The sequence below is a fragment of the Musca domestica genome, unplaced genomic scaffold, assembly GCF_030504385.1.
Source record: "Musca domestica strain aabys unplaced genomic scaffold, Musca_domestica.polishedcontigs.V.1.1 1, whole genome shotgun sequence".
Lineage (NCBI taxonomy): Eukaryota > Metazoa > Arthropoda > Insecta > Diptera > Muscidae > Musca > Musca domestica.
Genome location: NW_026712114.1, coordinates 23,066,569 through 23,090,268, shown reverse-complemented (window position 1 = coordinate 23,090,268; position 23,700 = coordinate 23,066,569). Strand labels below are relative to the sequence as shown.

The 23,700-nt window shown below is 34.2% G+C and overlaps 1 protein-coding gene across 1 annotated transcript in view; it reads left to right on the top strand.

Moving 5' to 3' along the window:
- The window catches only part of LOC101893856 (octopamine receptor beta-1R), a 226,649-nt gene that overhangs the window by 181,755 nt on the left and 21,194 nt on the right, over nt 1-23,700 (top strand). Inside the window, exon 5 of the mRNA XM_059120707.1 lies at nt 22,610-22,746. Coding sequence (XP_058976690.1) covers nt 22,610-22,746 — 137 coding nt within the window. The remainder of the gene's footprint in view (nt 1-22,609; nt 22,747-23,700) is intronic.

The window sequence follows — 23,700 nt, the reverse complement described above, 5'->3', positions numbered from 1 at the left end:
ATCGGACTCTTACATCACATTTTATAAAAGTTATTATTTAGTAATTATTCAAAATTTGAACCTAGGAACTTGATGGAGTGAACCGATATTGACAATTTTCGCACCTGACCCAGCACTGACGCAAATATTTGGATTTGCAAAGTTGAAGCAAAATCGAATTATCGTTTATATTTCTAAAAATATATTTTTTGAAATGTTCGACCTTTAGAGGGGAGGTATCAGACGGAGGGGATAGATATTGCCCGTCTCCAAACTCAATCTGAATATGATAATAACATTACGATATACCAAATTTGAATCAAATCGTATACTTCCTTCGAGAGTTATTGTGCGCGCCAACCGGACAGACAGGCATAGGGACGGGCAGCCCTAGATCGACTCCAAATGCCCTGAATAGGATTTTTTTCAAAGAGACATAGTGTCTAAAACCGTCATTTCAATCAGGCACATTTTGGCCTCATCAAATGATATTTAGGCATATGGCTAAGAGTATACAAAAATAAAAAATATTCAGATACATTTTCAAATTCATTTGAACATGTGCAACGTAATATTTTAGTCAAAACCTTTGAAAACTAATGGTTGATTGAAAAAATTCTTTAGGAAACGCCCTGACACGGGGACAAATTTTCTCTATTTCCATCCGAATCTAGGACCATTTTGAATTATTGAGTCACTCTTTACGGTACCAAAAATCATGAAGAAAAAAACCAAAAATAACATACTAATTTTTTTTTTTTGATACATTCTTATTTGTTGACAAGGTTTTTTAGCAGTTAATTTACTTATGCGTCACATTACTAAACATTTTTTGTTATTATATAATTATATTAATAAATTTCACAGCTTCATGATTTAATATTCACATATTGTAATTAAATTAAAATTATCCATTATTGTTATCTTATCTCGCAGCTAATGGATGTATGAACGTATTTCAGTTAAATCACATTTGTCCTGTCATTCTGTCCGATTATTTTGTGTACAACTAATTAACGGAGTGGTGTCAAACCAACCAACTACCAACATCGCACATGTACACATATAACGACAATTTAAAGATGAGTGGGAGTAAACCCACCTGTCTTTGATATCTACACCACCTTTAGAGCCACTCAACACCATTTCCATCTCATACAGCAACTCCATGCATGCAATGTAAATAGGATTTTTGTGTTAATGTATTTTATGGCATGTAAACGCAACTTTTAATAACTTTAATTAGAATCTTTAAAAAAATCTCTCTGTCTATGTCTGTCTGATCTCCAAACACATGCAAACAACCCGACAGACAGACAAACAAACAACCAAACGCCCTAAACATTGCGCCAAGATAAATAGTCTCGGATTATTGTGCCATGTGAAAGGATTTTTGTTTGAAGCAAAGAGTGGATTTTTGTTCTTAGACACAGACTAATTTCTACTCAGAGACAAATTGATTGAAGATTAGTTGCCAAGACATGTGTGCGCTTCTCTAAGAAGAGAGGAGACGTACCTTTGTGTGTGTGTGTGTGCCCAGCATAGCATATGTTTAAGCCCATAAATTAGGTGAATGTTTAAAAGTTTTAATTTGGTTTTATTTCAGTTTGCCTAATTTTTTATGGTATTTACTTATTATAACTACCATATCATTCCTGCTGTATTGGAGTATGGCGGATATTTTTAATAAGGAATTAATATAAGACGAGAACGATTAAAACAGGAATGTAACCACAAAGCAGCTAGGATTATAACTTCGAACGAATAAATAAAATAAATAAAGAGGGGAACGTCTATACTTGAGTCTAGTTATTAGATTTATTAAATTGATTTTATTTTTTTTTCTTCTAAGAAAAATTTCAAAATCGTATTAGTTTTGAATTTAACATTTAATTTTTTTCTGACTGAAATAAACATTAACGACTTTCGAAAATACATGCATACATCATCGAATCGAAATGTTGGAGCGGAAATGTTCGCATCAAATCTGTTAAGACCAAACTTAGCAAAAAACCAGTAAGGAAAGCTCAAAAGTCGGGCGGGGCCGACTATATGATACCCTACACCACTATGCATATTTAGTACAGCTCTCGTAAAAAGGTTTATACAGGGCATTTCAGAGCTCTATGAGATATTTGGTACAAAATCAAAATCTATCTAATTCTATCGTGCATTTTACGAACTATAACTATCTGTGAACCGGGTTTCTCCAAATTTGACGTATTAGCTTCTAGACTGAATTCGGTCTTATGTACGAAAATTCAGGTGATTTGGGCTGATATTGACCATTTAGTGCACATTTAACCCGAAATCGGATGAAGATATATATGGGAGCTATGTCCAAATCTGAACCGATTTCCATAAAATTTAAAACAGCTATTCATGTGCTCCATCTAATACCTGGTACCAAATATCACGGTTGTTGAGTGAATATTACGAATGTAAAGGTCTAAAACACTAAATCAGATGAAACATATATATGGTTGCTATATCTAAATCTGAACCGATTTTCACTAAATTTGATACTTGCTTCTAGGCTGAATTTGGTCCGATGTACTAAAATTCAGTCCATTTGGACTTATATCGGCCATTTGGTGCACAATTAACCCGAAATCGGATGAAGATATATATGGGAGCTATATCCAAATCTGAACCGATTTCGATAAAATTACAAACAGCTATTTCTGGTCTGTATCTTATATCTGGTATCAAATATCATTCTTGTGGAGTGCATATTACGAATGTGAGAGGATAAAACATATATATGGGAGCTATAGCTGTCTCTGAACCGATTTTCTCCAAATTTGTTGTATTTGCTTTGTTTTTGCTTTAAGGCTAATCTCGGTCACATATGCCAAAATTCGGGCCATTTGGGCTGATATTGGCCATTTGGTGGTCAATTAACCCGAAATCGGATGAAGATATATATGGGAGCTATATCCAAATCTGAACCGATTTCGATAAAATTTAAAACAGCTATTTCTGTGCTCCATCTAATACCTGGTACCAAATATCACGGTTGTGGAGTGCATAGTAGGAATGTGAGGGACTTCAAGATCAAATCGGATGAAAGATATATATGGGAGCTATAGCTATATCTGAACCGATTTTCTCCAAATTTGATATACTTGCTTCTAGGCCGAACTCGGTTGGGTGTGCCAAAATTCAGGTAATTTGGACTGATAGTGGACATTTGGTGCACATTTAACCCGAAATCGGATGAAGATATATATGGGAGCTATATCTAAATTTGATCCGATTCTCACCAAATTCAATAGGGTTCGTCCTTGGGCCAAAAAAATATTGTTTGGAAAATTTCATCTCAATCGGATAATAAATGCGACCTGCATTTTGTTCACAAGAATACATGGACAGACGGACGAACGGACGGACGGACAGACGGACTGACATGCATAAATCGACTCAGAAAGTGATTCTATGAAGGTTCTCAAAACTAACTATGGGTCTATCTCGTTTCCTTCTCCATGTTACAAACAAATGCACGAAGACATAATACCCTTACCACTATGTGGTGTAGGGTATAAAAACAAGTTAAAGGGTATCGTTCGGTTTGGCGACAGATATCCTTAGCTACAGTTTATTTTAATATATCTTGACTTGTGTTATGATTAGTCAAACTGTTAGCCCTTTATGAGAGAGGTTCAAAGGAGTTGGCCAATGTTGTCCATATCATATCTGACCTAAGTCTGATAAAAATGTTCCAGATTTGACCTATATCGACTGCTTCATTCATCTTTACATGAGATATGCAATAATTCTTTGAGAAAATTGAAATGAACGTGAGGTAGGAAATATAGTGAACCGAAATATTCCACTCTTTTGGGGAGGAACCAAAACTTTGAGCCTATGAATTTTACATTCACATCAGATCTCCGGTTACCAAATTTAAAATTTAAATTTAAAATAATCGCTGACTGGTTTCACAAATTACGCGAGATATAAGCAAAGACCTAAAATGGTAAAGACTAAACAAAATGCATTCTGAAAAAATGGTTTGTGTCTACACTTCACTAGCTCCTGACAGAGGCATGTTAATATAAAAACCACTTACAGAAACGAATGACAAATAAAAGTTTCAAAAATTAAAAATATTGTTTCAAAATTCTATTCCATAGATCTTTTCAGATAATTGCATATTGCCATAGTGGTTAAAATTGTTTAACATTGGCAACTATGTTGTTACGATAACATAACAACAGAAGTATTTTCACATGGTTGCCATATTTTGACTCTGTCTTGTCATATCTTTATGCTTCTATGTCTTGGTTATAGGTATGGAAAATTATGACCCTTTGTGGGGAATGCACTAGAAGGAGTGAGCCAATATCTATCATCTTCACATCAGATCTTGTGTTAATAAAAATATTGGGATGGGCATAATTTTAAGGTAATCCGATGCTTACTTCGCATTTATGAGCGTTTTGGTTACTCAAAATTTTGACCCGTTGTGGGGGACGTTACCAGAAAAAGCGAGATTTGGCCCATGACCCATTCAAAGGTAGTAACGTGTAGCTAAAGACGTTAAATCTCACTACCTAGGCCAATTAGGAGCTAGGGCCGCATGACCCATTTAAAGGTAATAAAGTGAAGGCGTTAAATCTCTTTACCTAGGCCAATTGGTCTCGAGCGTGAAATAAAATGTTCACCTAACCTGCCTCCGAATAACTCCATAGGTACGCGTGCTCTATAGCACCGTCTTCTTGAAACCACATATCATGCAAGTTAAGCTATTGCATTTTGGGCATTTGGGAAACTGAGCATAAAATGGAAGAAGCCATGAACATACTTAACAGAGCACGCATTTTGGTAATGAAAGTCAATGTTTTACTAACGATGTTCGTTTGAAAGGCCAATCATGCTTAAATTGTAGACCTACTTCCCAAACATTTTTCTTACAATAAATATCTAAATTTTAGCTCTATCCATTCACGCCATACTAAATGGTAAAAATTAAGTTCTTTTTAGTAATTCAAGTAGATTTGCAGTTTGAAATTCGGTTCACACAAAACCAAATTGTACCAATTTAAGTACCATTTAGTACAGTTCTTACACTTAGCACTCATACCCAATAGCATCTCCTTATATCAACACTATTTCCCAAACCGGACTAAATTTCATGATTACACCTCCATCCGTACGCCAGACTTCAAAAAAATTTTTTAAAATATTCTTTAAGATGACTTTCGGACCACAAATTTTGGGCTTTAAAAATATTTTTCAAAATTATACTTTAACGATTTCACTTCAAAAAAGCATGGATGCTTAAGAATAGTTTTTTACAAGGGTTTACGGACAAAAATAGTGGATTGCTTAAGAATTGCAGATTTCTTAAGGATATTTAAAAACATTAAAAAAATTAGAATCAGAAAATCCTGTATTTTGAAGCACATATTTAAATATGAGAAGATTTCCAAAACTTCCTGGTAACAAACCATGAGTTATTTAGGAATATGTTCGAGGAATCTCGAGAATTTTGTAACATATTTTTTGAGGATGTGGATTTTTTAAAAATTTTGGAATTTTAAAAATGGAGAAGAATATATTTGACAAGACCTTTCATACAAAATTTGTGAACTAACATGAAAGACGTTTATTTAAATTCATGAATTTTCCAAGGACTTGTCGGTAAAAAATCAGCATTTTTAAGGATCTACTGGTTGAAATTATGAATTTTTAAGGCTTTTTAGAATTCAAATGTTAAATATACGAATATTAATGGTCATGCGCAGAGTTTATGTATCTGTCGACCTTCAAACCGACACTGTGTAACTTGTTTCAGTTATAAAATAAACCTTTTTCACTAAAATTAATTTGTCAATGAATTATTAAGTAATTTTTATTTTTACGAAGATTGTGATATTTTTCTATGGAAATTCGATAAATGAATATAAAATATGTTCAGTAAAACATTTGTCTCTCATTTTTTGGTAGGCAAATGAAATGTTTTATTTCTCGGAAGCTTATGCATCATTATTCAAATTCTCAATAAGTAATAAAAAACCTGAATGTCATCTAGTCATTTTTGGTACAATTGACAGATGGGCTTAAAATCACATTTCCATGAAAATAAATTGTAATTAAATGGTGAAACAAAACTGATATTCATTTGTGTAGATAGAAATATAGAATCTAAGATTTCCTGAAATTGAGCAGAAAAATTATTTTTTAAGATTTAATAAATAATTTTTAAATTTATTGAATCTTGTGCTTCATTTAAAATGGAAATTAAAAATTGAATATTTTTGAAACTATTTTTTTTTAAGTTTAAGGTTATTTATCGATAATTTGACACCGTGCCCTGAAGAAGAAGAAGACCAAAAAATAACAGACGCGCATTTCGCCGTTCTGCCACATTTCATCAATTTATGCTACTATGGGCGCCAGAAGTTTAGGATCTTGATGTCCAAAAGGATGATTTCAAAACGTTTAAATCAATAAAACGCCATATCAAGGTTAAAATTTTTGAGCCCTCTAATCTACCGATACGAAATCGTTAAAAGTTTTAACAAATTACCAACTACGAAAGTATATCTAATATCTCAATAAACAACTTCTAGAGTATATGAACTTTCTAAAAGTAATTCTTGAAACTCAATGACTATTAACGCAAATCGTATAAATTTCTATTCCCTCTTCTGATACAAAATACAACCTTGAAAATAATTTTGGATGTATACATTTCTACCTTCCGACATTCACCCTACATACCGGCTGTAAAAGTTCGATATGTCCCATCACAAGTTCCTCTCCTCAATAAAAACTCTGGGGGAGTTATGGTTGTTTTTGCCGCTGTGAAGCCATTCTTCCCACTCTGCTAAGTTAAACACCAGCCCTAGGTATTATTTCGCAATGTTTCAGAGTATCAGAATTGATAGGTTACTAGCAAGTGTCAGCTACTTCGCCAGCGAAAGGATGCCCGTGAAGATAAATTTTAAAATAGAAATGCAATGTGTTGGTGCGCAAGGGGTTAATTGAAAAATATATTTTTTTAATATTAATGATTTTTACCATTTTTTTTTTGGATAAATCAACGTATTTTTAAATTAATTAAAATTAAATTAATTAATTAAATTAATTTAACAGAAAAATGACACAATTTCCCGACGAGGACGAATAACCAGAGTGGTGTTGGCGGTAGGGAAACTGCATGGAAAATTCTGAATTGCACAAAAACTATGCTAGCTGCGTCATTGAGGCGGGTCTTAAATGAAAGGTCTCTAACCAAAGTGGCAGTTTCGGTAGGGAAAAAAATCGAAAAAATTCGATTACCTGAAATCAGTTGGGAATATAAGGCATATATAGCCAGAAAGTACTCCTCGAGACCTTTCATTTAAGACCCGCCTCAATGACGCAGCTAGCATAGTTTTTGTGCAATTCAGCATTTTCCATGCAGTTTCCCTACCGCCAACACCACTCTGGTTATTCGTCCTCGTCGGGAAATTGTGTCATTTTCTTGTTAAATTAATTTAATTAATTAATTTAATTTTAATTAATTTAAAAATACGTTGATTTATCCAAAAAAAATGGTAAAAATCATTAATATTAAAAAAAAAACATTTTTCAATTAACCCCTTGCGCACCAACACATTGCATTTATATTTTAAAATTTATCTTCACGGGCATAGCGAAAGGTACACCCCAAAAAATTCAGATTCGTTCCAAGAGTTCGTTCGTTTTAGTTTGACAAAATTGTTTAATCAAAACTTCATACATCATACTAAATTTTCAGACTCTTAAAGTTTAATATATTATTGAAGTCTTTCCTTTTTCGAAATCAATAATAGGAAAATGTTTACCTAACGCCAAAACTTCTTCAAAATCTTTAATTTTGAAATTTACCGAGGAGGATATTAATAAAACCATAGCACAATGGACCCACATCCAATTTTTCTATCCAAAACTATTTCAACGTCTCCATATCAAATTTCACGATTTGATCTCTGTAAGTTCCCTTCATCACCAAATACAGCACAATTTAGAAAAATTATGATATGCCTTTTCAATCTCCACATTTCAACCACAGACACAGTGGCATAAATATCAAATTTCGGGGCTTCCGCTCTATTCCTTCACCCAATATCAGATTTAGTACTATTTAGTACTTTTCGTACAAACAATCCCAAATCCAGATACCAAATCCAGAGACATCAATAGTAAATTTCAGGATTACAGCTCTATCCCTTCACATAATACCAAATTTAGTACCACTTAGTACTTTCAGAACAATTATGCTACACATTTTCAAAACCACCTCTATATCCTAACCATAGGCACCAACAGTGACATCCATATAAAATTTCAGGATTCCAGCTCTATCCATTCGCCCAATATCTAATTTAGTACTTTTGGTACAAATCTACTACACGTTTCCCAAACCACCTCCATATTTCAATTCTAAATACCATGAAAGACCTCAATATCAAGTTCGAGTATTCCAGCGCCATCCCAGTAATTAGTACTTTTCGAATAATTACAGTACACATTTCCAAAACCACCTCCATATCTAAACCACAGACATCAACAGTGACCTCCATATCAAATTTCGAGACTTCAGCTCTCTTCTTTTACCTAAATTTAGTGGTACTTAGCACTTCTCGTACAAATATACTACACGTTTTCAAAAACACCTCCATATCCCAATCCCATATACCAACGAAGACATGAATACCAATTTCAGGATTTCAGTTTTATCCCCGCACCCAATACCCAACTTAGTACCACTTAGTACTTTTCGAACCGTTATAGAAAGCATTTCCAGAACCAACTCCATATCTTAACCACAGACACCAAAAGTGACATCCATATCAAATTTCAGGATTCTTTCACCCAATACCGAATTTGGTACTATTTAGCAACTATCTAACGCATTTCCAAACAACTATCTGAATATAAAATTTCCGAATTTTATCTCTATCTCTTCATCCAATACTCAATATAGTATCACTAAGTACTTTCGTACAATTATGGTACACATTTCCGAAACCACCTCCATATACTACACACGAATAGCAACCTCAATACCAAATTTCAGATTTCATGCATTATTTGTTAACCTAAAAACAAATTGTACCAAATATAGTACCTATCACACGCCTGCGCGCTGTTTCGTCGGGGCGTTCTTGGTCAGTCAGTAAGTCAATTTATTTTATTATTATTATACCCTACACCACAAGGTAGTCAGGGTATTATGTCTTTGTGCATTTGCTTGTAACAGGCAGCAGGAAACGAGATAGACCCATAGTTCCTTTTGATGATCTGCATAGAATCACATTCTGAGTCGATTTATGCATGTCCGTCTGTCTGTCCATGTAGTTTTGTAAACAATGTACAGTTCGCATTTATTGCCCTATCCAGATGAAATTTTGCACAAATCATTTGTTTGGCCCAAGGACGACCTTATTGAAATTGGAGATAATCGGTCAAAATGTAGATATAGCTCCCATATATATCTTCGTCCAATTTGCTTTTTATCGTGCACCAAACGTGTAATATCAGCCCGAATAGTATAAAATTTTGCACATATAACCAAAATAGGCCTGAAAATAATTATGCCAAATTTGATCGAAATCGGTTCAGATATAGCTATAGCTCCCATATATACTGTTCATCCGATTTGATATTTTTGGCCTACACAGCCGTAATATGCACTCTGTAACAACAATATTTGGGGAAATATATCAAATACAGCTCAGAAAGACATTTGATAAATTTTATCGAGGTCGGCTTAGATGTGAATATAGCTCCCATATATAACTTCGTCCGATATACCTTTTATTGTACACCAAACGTCTAATATTTGCCCAAATGGGATGAAATTTGGCACTTGCGACCGAATTGAGTCTAGCTTGTATGTCAAATTTGTTGAAGATCGGTTCAGATATAGCTATAGCTCCCATATATACTGTTCATCCGATTTGTTATATTTTCTACCCACAGCCGTAATATGCACTCCGTAACAACGATATTCAGGAAAATATATGAAATACAGCTCAGAAATATCTTTGTCAAATTTTATCGAGATCGGTTCCGATTTGGATATAGCTCTCATATATATCTTTATCCGATTTCAAATTAATTGTGCACCAAATGGACAATACAATTCCGAATTTAAAAGATACAAATGCTTCGGCATATTTAGTCCTTTGAACTTTAAATTATAATTATAATCATAGCGTGTATGATTGAATTCTCCCCTAAAAACTTGTAATTGTTATGCGGAGCTCTACTAAATAAGCAAAGTGGTGAAGGGTGTCATAAAGTCGGCACCGCCTGACTTTAAGACTTTCTTTACTGTTTTTTTTATTTCATTTTGTAACTAAATTCGCTAGAGTAATTCAATATTTCACCTTCTACAAAAAATGAAAATTTCGAATTGATGTACAATTATATTACCTTTCAAGGAAGCCAATTTGATAATATACCTTTAAATCATAAAGATACCAAATACGATAATGTTAATGATACATCCATAAACCCCTTAACCAAGTAAAGAGGTTTTGTTGAAACAACTTGCCCCCTCCCCCTGCCAGGACATCCTTGACGCAAACAACTAATAACCCATAAACCAGAAATCAATCAAAATGAAATAATGTTAATTCTACACATATCTCAACTCTCCTCCATTTCTTCTTCTTCCCTACAAATATATCTGTCTTGTAATTCTAATTTCTTCGTCTATCGTTCGCTCCTTCGTTTGCAGCAAATGTTTGCTTTTCATTTATCTTCAATCATAAAATTGTAAACGTTTGCCTTTCGGGCAAAATGCGAACAACAATTCAATCAGAAGTTCCTCATTTCGAATTATGTACTTCGTCGTCGTTGTAACGCCCCATTTAAGTGGTACACGATGTATAGATGTGAAGTGAAGTGAATTACTTAATGTTAGAATTACAAGGATATTAGGGATGTCCCGGCAGAATGAGGTTTAAAGAAAAAATTCAACATTTTTAATTTAAAAACTTTTATGTGCGGATTTTTTTTTTTTTTTTTTTTTTTGCAAAGCCTTCCACACTAGAGTATATTGGAGATTTCTAATTGTCATCTCTATAGGAAATTGTTGATATTTACACAAATTGTAATAAATATTAAATAGAGGAAAAACACTTTGTTCTCTATGTGTGTGTGTGTGTGTTTGTAAAATGCTATTAATTTAATTCCATTTTCAAAAGCCTGTAAATGTCTTTTAAGTTATTATATAATTAATTAAAATTTCCGGATGAAAGTTGTGTTAAAATGTTAAATTCTATTTTAGTAAATACAGACATAAACACAAAGAAAACTTAAGTCGTTCGTATGCTGAAAAAGGAATTTGTATTAATTTACTCTTACCGAGTATTTTTTGTACCCTCAGCCATAGGCTACAGGAGGGTGTACAGGGTGAAATAAAAAATTGAAACAAAGTTAAACGCTATAATTTTTAAATTTTTTTTTTTTTAATTTTATTGAATGAAAGCAAAAAAGTCGACACTTTGGTATTTTTTTAATGACAACCTTGCTCCCAAAAATACTCCAAACACAATAGTTCAACGGATTGGTATCCGGATATTTAAGTGGTCATTGTGCGCTAGAAATGAAGCGAGGAACCTCCTGTCCTGTTGGAATGTCCAAGATCTGCGACCAAATTGTTTGCGTGCCAAAGGTTTAAATACGCTCTCCAGAATGTTTTCGCGATAATATTCGGCATTTATTCTAATGCCACGGTTGATTAATATGAGGAGAGAGCGACCATCGGCTGTTGTGGCGGCCCACACCATCACCATGGCCGGTGCTTGAGTTCTGGTGGCCAACCGAAGGTGCACATTTTCAGCTGAAAATGGAATATTTTGATATGTTCAGCCTACGAGCCATTTTTGGGCACTTCGGCGCGGTTGTCGATCAAGTCGCTTCGTTACTTTTCGAACCATTTCTGCTGCGCTACGCTAACAGTATCACGGTACGCTAACAGTATCACGGTAACGACACAAAAGATTTATTCACATTTAAATGCTGGAGTGCTCTAACGGTAGCCTCTTGTGCTTTTCCAGCCAAATATAAAAAAATTACTCTATCACGTTTAAATTCCATCACGAATAACTTTTTTCTGGAAAATTCTCACCAAAATGCTTTTATACGCTTGTAAACAATAAAATAAGCTGTCATTGAAAATTTTAACAGCTGTCGAACGAGTGGCTTAGAAATGATAGCAGTCTGTATATGTTACAGAAGTCCCTAAAATATTCTTAAAAAAATCCACGATTATTTATGGTCTATATGTAGTTTAAGAAAGTCTCCATAATCGATAATTTAATAATAGATCTCCCTAAAAATCTACAATTTACATAAAAATATTCTTAATGAGGTCGAATAAGTTCTGATATTTTTAATCCAAAATATATTATTTATATGGAAGTCCTAAAATTTGTTTAAAATATTCAAGGTTTAATTGTGGCCGAGAAGGAATTTTAAAAAAATTCTTAAAAATCTACGGCTTAAAAATTTCTTTAAAAATCGATAAGACCTATGATTTTAAAATTATATTATTTTTTGACAATCCACAAATATAGCATGAATAGGAGGCCTTTATTAAAAATACACGATTTAAATATATTCTTTAAAATCCTTAGTATAAAATGTTTCTGAAGTCCTTCAAGTACTCTTAAAATATACGCAATTTGTACCAAATGGTGGAGGGTATTCAAAGTTACAGCTTTTTTTACTTGTTTTAATATTTAAACTGAATTTTTTAATGATTATTTATCTATCTATCGGAGTTTAAGTCTTCCACATATTATTATCCATTTCAATGTTTAACAATTACTTTCAAGTTTATTGTAGATTAACAAATATTTACATACATATATATTAATATAATTAAAATGTATATACACACATACATACATAAGTATGCCCGCAGGCACAGGTGTGCTAAAACATTATCTAAATGTCATTCTGAAATTTGTTTCTGTGTGTAATTGCTGTTGTGTCACTTTGACCTGAGTGCTACCTACATGGATGGCATCCATTACAGCCGACTGAACAAACATGCTCCGAAAGTGAGTGACAGCCATGAATTTATCAAATTGAATATTTAATTATAGTAACACTTCAGATGATTATGTAAAAGTATCTAAAATTGAAAATTAAAGCCAACAATACATGAATTAACACAGGGATATTTGATTAATATGTAAAGAACGTCCTCTACTTAGAATATGAATAAGTTTGCTTTTGACACAAATTTTTAATAATTATAATTGAATATTGGTCACCTATGACCACCGTATACATGGACAGAATTTCGAAGAATGTGAGACGATTTCTTAAATTATTTTATTATATTATCCCATACAAAGGGTCAACATTTAGAATAATTATAACTCTTATGAAACACGAAATTATGCCGACATTTCCTTCAAGCGTTGCAAATGATAGCTTTTCTACCAACGCTAGCTTCAAAAAGTCTTAAAAATTCTACGATTTCTATATGATGAAAATATGAAATGAAAATATTTTTTTTAAACCTATATCTTTAAAAATCTTAGAAATGTGCATGTAGTAGGTAATTTCTTAAGAATATTCTTGAAACAATCAACATTTAAATATAGACATCTTAAAATTTAATGCTGCGTTAGGGCTCAGAATTTAATTTTGGGTTTCAAAACCCCAGCGTAAATTAAGTTTGTCATTCCGTTTTTAACACCTCGAAATATACTTTTTAGACCCCACAAAGTATATATATATTCTTGATTAGCATAAAAATCTATACCGATTTAGCAATGTCCGTCCGTCTGTGGGTCTTTGGAAGTCACTCTAGCTTCCGAACGAAATAATTTAGGTCGATAAAATTTTACTTAGATGTATATTATGTTTGCAGGACTGTTGGTATTGTAAATGTCCCATGTAAGTCCACGTTTTGGTATAGCCCCCATACAACAGTACCTACCGATATTCGGTATTTTGATGATTTTAGCGACATTATTTACCGGAATTGTTTCAAATTTGGTATTTGAAGTTCGTAATGAATACTACAGCCTATGACAAAAAATTGTATGTGCAGGTCTATGTCTTCGTATAGCCCCCATATATCGGTACCTCCCTATATTCGGTATTTTGATGATTTTAGCGACATTATTCATCGGAATTGTTTCAAATTTGGTATTTGAAGTTCAAAATGGATACTACGGCCTATAACAGAAAATTGTCTGGAGAGGCCCACATCTTCGAATAGCCACTATATAACGGTACTTTGATGATTTTAGCAACATTACTCACCGACATTGTTTCACATTTGGTATTAGAAGTTCGTAATGGATACTACCACAGAAAATTGTCTGTGCAGGTCCACATTTTGATATAGCCCTCATATAATAGTACCTCCCTATATGATTTCAGCTACATTATTCGCCGATTTTTTTTCAAGTTTCGCACTTGAATATTGAATGGCTTATGACAAGAGATGCCTATGCAGTTCCACTTCGTCGTTTAGACCCTAATATGACGGCTACATTTGGTATGTTTAAGATTTTAACAGAATTTTTAAAGGAGTTTTTTTTTTTGAAAAATACCAAATTCGTTCCAAATGGTGGAGGGTTTTCACAGTTCGGCCCGCCCTAACTTACGGCTATTTTACTTGTTTAAAATTATCGAAATAATGAGCGGTATAGGCTACAAAATAGTTCTGAACAAAAGCGTAATATCTAATCAATTAAATTTCACAAAATTCATTGCAAATATCATGAGCTCAATTCTTCAGCTATGGCCATTTTTATAAGTAACGTCTTCATATGAACCTATTAGCGTAGTATCCGTGGCGTATTTGGTATGGGAACTAGTTGCCCATACATTATACGCCACAGGCGCCTATTCAGTTTCTTTAATTTAGATCCCAATCATAGGCAACAATACCCTGAGCAATGTCGCTCATTCCAATTTTTATGCCCTCAACCATAGAGGGTATATAACCGCTAGAGAGGGTATATAATATTCGATACGGCCGAAACGTGCCTAATGGAAAGAACGATTTTTAGGCCCTAGGTATCTTTGTACCAAATCCGTTTCAGGACATATGGAGTCGATCTAGTGGTGTTCGTCCGTCCGGCTGGATGGTGCACACGATAACTCTCGAAGGGAGTATCCGATTTGATCCAAACTTGGCACATCGTAATATTATTAACGAACTTAGTTCGAGTTCCGAGATAGGCAATATCGATCCACTCATTCTCAATTTTTAAATCAAAACTGTTTTTAATAAAATCTGTTTTTTTTTCAGAATTTTAGCTCTGTAATTTCCCCCATTACCAAATTTAGTATCATTTAGTACAATTATAGTATGAATATCCGCAACCAGCATTTTCTCTCATCCACAGGCACCTACAGCGATATTTATATCAAATATCAAGATTTAAGCTCAATTCCCTCACTCATATAAATGTAGTACTTTTCGTACAATTATATCATACATTTCCGAAAACACCTCCATACCTCAATTCCAGATATTAACAGAGACCTTAATATCAAATTTAAGGATTCCAGCTCTATCCCTTCCCCCGATGCAAGATGCAGTGCCGTTTAGTACTTTTCGTACAAATAAAGGTCGCATTTTCAAAACAATCTGTATATCTTAACCACAGATACCAACGAAGACCTCAGTATAAAATTTCCAGATTCCATCTCTTTAACTTCCCCTTTTGGTACATTTGCATAGCTACCTCCATATCTCAACTCCAGATAGAAACAGAGAGCTCAAGTTTGAAGATTTCAGCTCTATTCAAATTTTGTACCATTTAATACTTTTCGTACAAATGTGGTTTGCATTTCCAAACCACCGTCAAATCTCAAACTCAGATACCAAAAGTGACCTCAATATCAAATTTGAGGATTCCGGCCCTTTCCCTTCAACCAATACAAAATTTAATACCATTTAGTACTTTTCATACGATTATAGTACACAGTTTCGAAACCACCTCGACATGTCCAGGGTAGACATGTTCTGCGACCCCAATACCAAATTTAGAATTCAAGCATTATATGTTTACCCAATTTCAAATTCTACCAAATATAGTACTATTTAGTACTTTTCGTACACTTGTAGTAAATGTTTCCAAAACAACTTTTTTATCACAAAAACTACTATTTTGAATTTCCAAAAACCCGTCGGTACTTCTATTCTGCATTCCATCAGTGACTCTCTCTCTAAATTTTAGAATTCTAGCTCATTCCGTCTGTCCAATACGAAGTATTACATTTTTAGTATATTTTAGTCAGTTATTTCACAACACTTTGAAATGTGTGAAATTTAAAGAAACTCGGGCACTTACTTCACATTTTATTAAATTTTAAATTATTCGAAATGTTGACCCATTTTGAGGGAGTGGGTCGATATTGTCTTAGCGCTTATAAAAATATTCAGATTTGAAAATTTGCACAAAATTGGACATTCCTTCTTGTTCTATAACGTAATTTATTTTCTATGAAAATTTGGCCATTTTGTGGGGGAGGTTCCAGGAGTGGCCCGATGTTGCCCATTTTCAAACTCGAACTATGTTTGACTATATGACCGGATGGAATGGTCCTATCTCTACCATCTTCACAACATATATTTTGTTTATAAAGATATTGAGATGTGCCAAGTCTTAATGGAATCGCATATTAATTTCGCATTTTATGAGCTCCATGGATATTCAAAATTTGACCCTTTGTGGGGGAGGTACCAGAAGGAGTGGAGCTATATATTGGCACACCAGCCAGCCAGACAGACGGATGGACATCGCTACATCGACTCCAAATGTTCTGAAACGGATTTGGTCCAAATAGACCTAGGGCCTAAACCGTTATTTCGATGAGGCACGTTTTGGCGGTACAAATGATATACACCGCCTGTAGCCATATGGCTGATGCTATAAATATCACTCAACCGGAGCAATGCATCTCAAGGCATTCCAAAACATGGCTGAGGGTATAAATATCACTTAACCAAAGCCATGCATCACCAGGCATTCCAAAACATCCAACAACCACACAAATAAACCTACACTCAATGCTTAGATTGGGTTTCTAGCTAATTTTAAACTTTCAATGTTGACCTAAGAAGTTTCAACTTTCCCACCTCCAATCGTGACCCACATTCCTAATTCCAGATTTACTCCTTCGCTCCTAACCTTGGCAATTCAATTAGTTAATTTTAGTACGTTTTGTACCCTTTATGTCCAATTTCAACAAACTCGTACTTATCCGATTCAATCACATATGTTTGCTTGCTTTGTGTAGCCGCTGTAGTAAAGGTCATAGCAACAAAGCATTTTCTTGCATCTTTTATTTAGACAAATCAAAACTTTGATAATTGATTTTAGCAACAAAACTCCACACACACAGATACTTCTGCCATCAATTTCATTATCACCAATTTCAATGCTCCACAGAACAACCGGTAAAAATGTTTTTCTTGTTTTCTCATGCCATTTGAAACATTCAAGAAGTCATAGCCTTTGAAGAACTCTTTCGCTCTTTTCTCTTTTTCCATTGTCTTACAAATAATCCCACAAAAGGCCAAACGTACCTTCAAACAATTCATTAAAGGTGAAGATAAAAAGTTGAAACTACTGCACACAAGGAAACAAAAAGAAGTAGAAGAAGAAGTAACAAAACTTTACATCCTTCAAAGAGTAGTTTCTTTTACCCTTTTCCTCTCCTCCATTCCTCCCTCCTCCTTTTTACAATAGAATCGAAGAGGAAAATCGAAGAAATAAATCAAAAAGAATATAAACCTCTCAAATGAAATGAACTTTCCATGTTGCCGATATTGAAAAAGTTAAATTAAAACGGATGAACGAGAATAAGGGGTTGGTAGTGGAGGTGGTGGTTGCGATGGTCATCATTGGTTTAAACTTTGGCATTGCTGTAAATAATAATAAAATTAAAAATAGCTACAACAAATCGGATATGATGCAGTTGCAGCTGCAAGCACTCACACACACACACACAACCTTAACAGTGGCACTCAGCTGCTCTGCGGTCCATTCCAGTCCATTCGTGTTGACATTGAAAGTTAATTTTAAAATTAGAAGTGCAATCGATGCATGGCGTGCGACCCCAAAAACCTGGAGAGCATATTGTTTGTTTGTGTTGTTGTGTGGGTGAAATGAATGAATGGAGAGGATGGAGCCAGAGATGCATTGTTGCGGTTGAGTGATATTTTTATTATAAATCTATATTAAGTATACGTTCACAGTTAATGGAATTCAATTATGTAGGTTAAACAAACACATATGTATGGGTGAATGGAAGGATGTGGCATGAGACCACTCCACAATTTATTCGGAATATTTTTAAATCTGCAACTTATTGCTGCTTGGATTAAAATTAAAGAGGGCAAGAGTAAATTTTGCTCTCTTTGGAAAATGTAGAATGGAATAATGTGTGGAAAAATTGAAAATTGGTACTGCCAGGTTTTGGAAGGTAATAAAATACGAGGCTTTTGCTTTTGGCACTATAATGTCGTCACATGACAATTTTCGGCAATTTATCAGCAGTTACTCAGAACGAACCTCGACTTTATTTAAAAATCTATTACAAGTAGGAAGGTGACAATCAGGTTTCCGATTGCATACGTATATGAATCAGTATCATTACTTTTATTATGACGCTTTCTGGGAGAGGCAGGGATGTTTACAGGAATGCTTTTCGAAGCCGGGACCTGTATCGAAAAAAAAGTAAAATTTCAATACAAAAACGCTCAAAAATATCAGAATAGTAAACATTTCAGGAGAGGGTACCAGAAGGGGTATACCGACAAACCACATCTTAATGCGAGATCTAATGTTATCTAATTAAGATATGCGAATTTAAGAAAAATCTAATACTTAATATTTTATGGAAATTCATATTTTATTATTTGAATTATTGTGACAATTTGAGAAGAGGGTTGGCAGGGTTGGAAACAGTGAACCATTATTTTTTAACTTCCATAAATATTTCTGACAAATTTCCACTAAAGGCGTATTAATATGCTTAGCCATATGACTACAGAGGGTATATATCATTTGATACGGCCAAAACGTGCCTCGTGGAAATGATTTAAAATCCTAGGTTCCTTTGGACCAAATCCGTTTTAGGACATTTGGAGTCGATCTAGCAATGTCCTTCTCTCTGTCTGTCTGTCGGCATGTCTGCTAACTGGTCAAAGGGTCAAAGTTTTAAATAACCAAAACTATCATAATATCCGAAATAAGTATCCGGTTCCCTTCATATTTCACACATCGTATTATTTTCACATACACAAGATATGCCATGAAAATATCGGTATATCGGTCCACTCCTTTTGGTACCTCCCCCACAAAGGGTCAATATTTTGAATATCCATGAAGCTCATAAAACCCGAAAGAAACATCGGATTCTATTCAGAGTTGTCACATCTTAATAGTTCCATCAATAAAAAAATATGTTATAAAGATGGCAGGAATCCGACCATTTCTTCTGGACCTCCCCACATAGGGTTCACGATTTTGAAAAACAAAACACGTAAAGATAGCGAAATAAATATCCAACACTCTTCAAGTTTCACACATCCAAACATTTTTGCTAACACAAGATCTGTTCTGAGGATGATATATATCTGTAAATACCTTCTGGTACCACACCCACAAAGGGTCACAATTTTCAATACTTTTATCTGTCATAAATTGCGAAACAACTTAGCGATTCTTTACAACTTGATATATCTAAATATTTCTCTCAACCAGAGACCTGAGATGAATATGGAACTTCGAATAAAGTTAGATATAAATGCTCGATTTTCTCGTAATTTTGCTCATACAAAAATTTCTATCTGTATTAGATGAAGCATGACAAGTAAAAAAGCAATAAGTTCGGCCGGGATGAACTTTGAATACCCTACTCCATTTGGAAGGAATTTGGAAATTAAAAGAAATATATATGTATTCAAAAATACTGTTAAAAATAAATACAATTGCCCAATATAGGGAGTTACCGTAGTACTGGGGTCTATACGAAGACGTGGACCTGCACAGGCAAGTTTTTTCATTGGCCATTATAATTTTCAAATAGGAGACTTGAAAAACTCCCGTTAATAATATCGCAAAAATCTTCGAAATACTGATTGTATACAAAGATGTGGACCTGCGTGACGAATTTCCAGTCACAGACTGTAGTACACATTACGAACTTACATTTGAATCAATTCCGTTGAATAATATCGCTAAAATCATGAAAATACTGAATATTGGGAGGAACCGCTATACGGGGTCTGTACGAGGTCGTGGACCCCTATGGTAAATTTTCTTTCATAGACAGTAGCACCAACAGCGAACTACAAATACGAAATACGAAAAAATCTTGGTGAATAATGTCCCTAAAATCATCAAAATACTGAATTTAGGAAGGTACTCATACAGGGTGAGATAAATAAAACTGCAACAAAGTCAAAAACCATACATTTTAAATTTTTGTAAATTTTTTTTGAATGAAAGCAGAAAATATCAGAAATGGCATCACATTTTAGAATAAGTTTAGATTTGTTATTTTTTTGGCGCATTTTTGTATTTTTTAGTATCATCCTTGCTTTCCAAAATACTCCAGACACACTAGTCCAACGGATTGGTATCCGGAGATATTGGTGGCCATTGTGCGCTGGAAATGAAGCGAGGAACCTCATTTGGTAATCCTGTTGGAATATCCAAGGTCTGCGGCCAGAATGTTTGCGTACCCAAGCTTTAACACACCCTCCAGAATATTTTCGCGATAATATTCGCCATTTATTCTGATGCCACGGTCGATTAATTCGAGCGGAGAGCGACCATCGGCTGTTATGGCGGCTCACACCATCACCATTACCGGCACTTGAATTCTGGTGGCCCGCCAAGGGTGCACCATTTCAGCTGACATCTTTGGCAATTTGCACCTTCGGTTGGCCACCAGAACTCAAGCGCCGGTCATGGTGATGGTTTGGGCCGCCATAACAGCCGATGGTCGATCTCCGCTCGTATTAATCGATTGTGGCATCAGAATAAATACCGAATATTATCGCGAAAATATTCTGGAGGGTGTATTAAAGCTTGGGCACGCAAATATTCTGGCCGCAGACCTTGGATATTCCAACAGGACAGGACCGTTTGAAGGCCATAATTCGTGCCAAGGATGATCAATTCGCTCAAATCCAAACTTATTCTAAAATTTGATTCTAATTTCGGACATTTTTAGCTTTTATTCAATAAAATTGAAAAAAAAGGTTAAAACTTTGTTGCAGTTTTTTTATCTCACCATGTATATCAGGTGATAAGTTCAGGTGATTAGATGTTGAATTTGCGTCATTGAAGCGGTCAGTCGCTAGCGTTGGCCGAAATACAAGGGAGTCGTGCATTAACAACCGTCTTATTAACTTCCACCGAACTTAAAATACCTTACCATTTCTCAACTTAAAATATCTCAGCAGACGTTATAATACCCTAAATTAACCTTACGACGAAAGTTGTTTAGATCTGATTCATAGTTCGGTACAACAGTTCCAAAACGTATGAGTGATATCATAAATTTCATATCACTAATACGCAGAGTTTTCATACAAACGACCACGGAAGGACCAGCTTCCCGATGTAATGGTACTCCCGTATTTTGAACTTTACTGTCTTTCAATTTCAAAGAACACAAATCCTGTCTTAAAAAAAAAAACATTGAACTTCAAGAGTTTTATTCTGATTTTGTTCGTTAAAATTTGACTCAAAAGATCTTAAAATTAAAAGAAATCACAAATGAAATGAAAATTGAATTTTAAATGCTGATATTTATAAAAAACTCACACTTTTTCACCCACGGCCAACACAGACATCTATCTACCCATTTACCCCCCGCAAAAATTAATTTACTTAACAAACATTTGTCTAGCTTGGGATTAAGGCCTTCTTTTCAGCTGTGTTGCCAAACCAAAATGTTCCGCAGCCACCATACTTGTGTGTGATTGAACTCTTCTCGTTTGAACTTCTACTATCAACGTTTTCTTTTCGGCAAATCTCTGGATAATTTATGTGAATCGATTTGTTGGAAATGTTTCGTTAATGGTCTCATTAATTTAATGTTAATTTTTATGAATTTATTGGTTTTTAGCGAAGCGATTAGCTAACATGCGTCTTCGAAAGCATTTTACTTCTCCCCTCACCCATTCCGTGAAATAATTAAACTGTCATTAGCTAATAATTGAAAGTCATTTTTTGTTTTTTGGTTTAAAAAACGCAAGCAGTCGTGTGACTGCTGCTGTGCGCCACAAACTGTGAATTTTGGGTTTCATAAGTTGCTGCTCGATGAACATTTAATTGCTTATTTGCCACAAAAGAATGGAAGTAAAAAACAAAAAAACGAAAACAACTCCACTTCTTACCACAAACACCAAATGTCGGTTAGTTAAGAAGCTATTTTCACACGAATGCCTGGCAAAATCACAGCATTTAATTAACGCCTTTTTAAACAGCGGGATTTCTTCAAAGGAAATTATTTTTATTTTTTGTAGAAAGAAAATTTCTTTGAATTGAATATATAATTTGTTTGAATAATTTTTAACAGCTTGGTCTTCGTTTACATTTTGGTAACCCATCCTTCCTTTTTCTCTTTTCTTTTTATCTTTCAGATCTGTGAATTCAAAGTCAATAAAGCGTATGCCATTGTCAGCTCATCGGTAAGCTTTTGGATACCTGGCATTGTCATGCTTTCAATGTATTATCGCATTTATCAGGAAGCAGATAGACAGGAACGGCTAGTTTACAGGTGAGTTAAAATATTTGCATATTGAGTTGAGGACATAAAAGGAAAAGATTTTTTTCTGTAAAATATAAAAATAAAATTAAAAAAAAAAAAATAGTGGTGGGGTTCTCTGACTACGCGGTATAAAAAAAAACTGTAGAAGGCATCTTTGGATTCAAGAGATGGAGATTTTAACTCCATACATAAATACACTTTTGATCATATATTAATATTTGATCATTCTATTTTATAAAACCTTTATAGCTTATTTTTTCAAATTTTTGGGGACGTAACGAATTGTTCGAATGTCTTTTTCATAATATGTAAGAATGTCTATTTCATAATCGAATGTCTATTCGTAATGATAACAAGTAAAAAGGCAGGCCGATATTCGAATACCCTCCACCATTTGGAATGAACTTGGCAATTTTCAAAAAATAAAATCCGTTCAAAATTCTTTTAAAACTTTAAAAATATTAAATATAGGAAGTGTTTGCTTATTGGGGTCTATACGAAAATATGGACTTGCTTCATCAAAATACCCAATATAGGGAGGTGCTTTTATACGGAGGCTATACGAAGAATTGTACCTGGCAATTCCATTGGTTTTTAAGACAATTCCATTGAAAAAGTTGGCTACAATTATCAAAATGCCGAATATCTGAAGGTACCGTTGTATGGGTGTTATACGATATCGTGAACCTACATAGACAATTATCTTCCTGGGAGTGAAGAACTTAAAAAGAACTTCTTTTATGGATTTTAAGACCATTAAAAATTTGGCTACAATCGTCAAAATACCGAATAACGGGGTATCTTGATATGGGGGCTATATGATACCGTCTTCGAACATGACCTGCCAGCAGCTTCATATCTTTATTCGTTTTGACTCTAGCGTGATTACAACTGACGGACAAACGGACGGACGGGCAGTACTACGTATATACTTTGTTAGGTCTAAAATTATTATTTCGATAA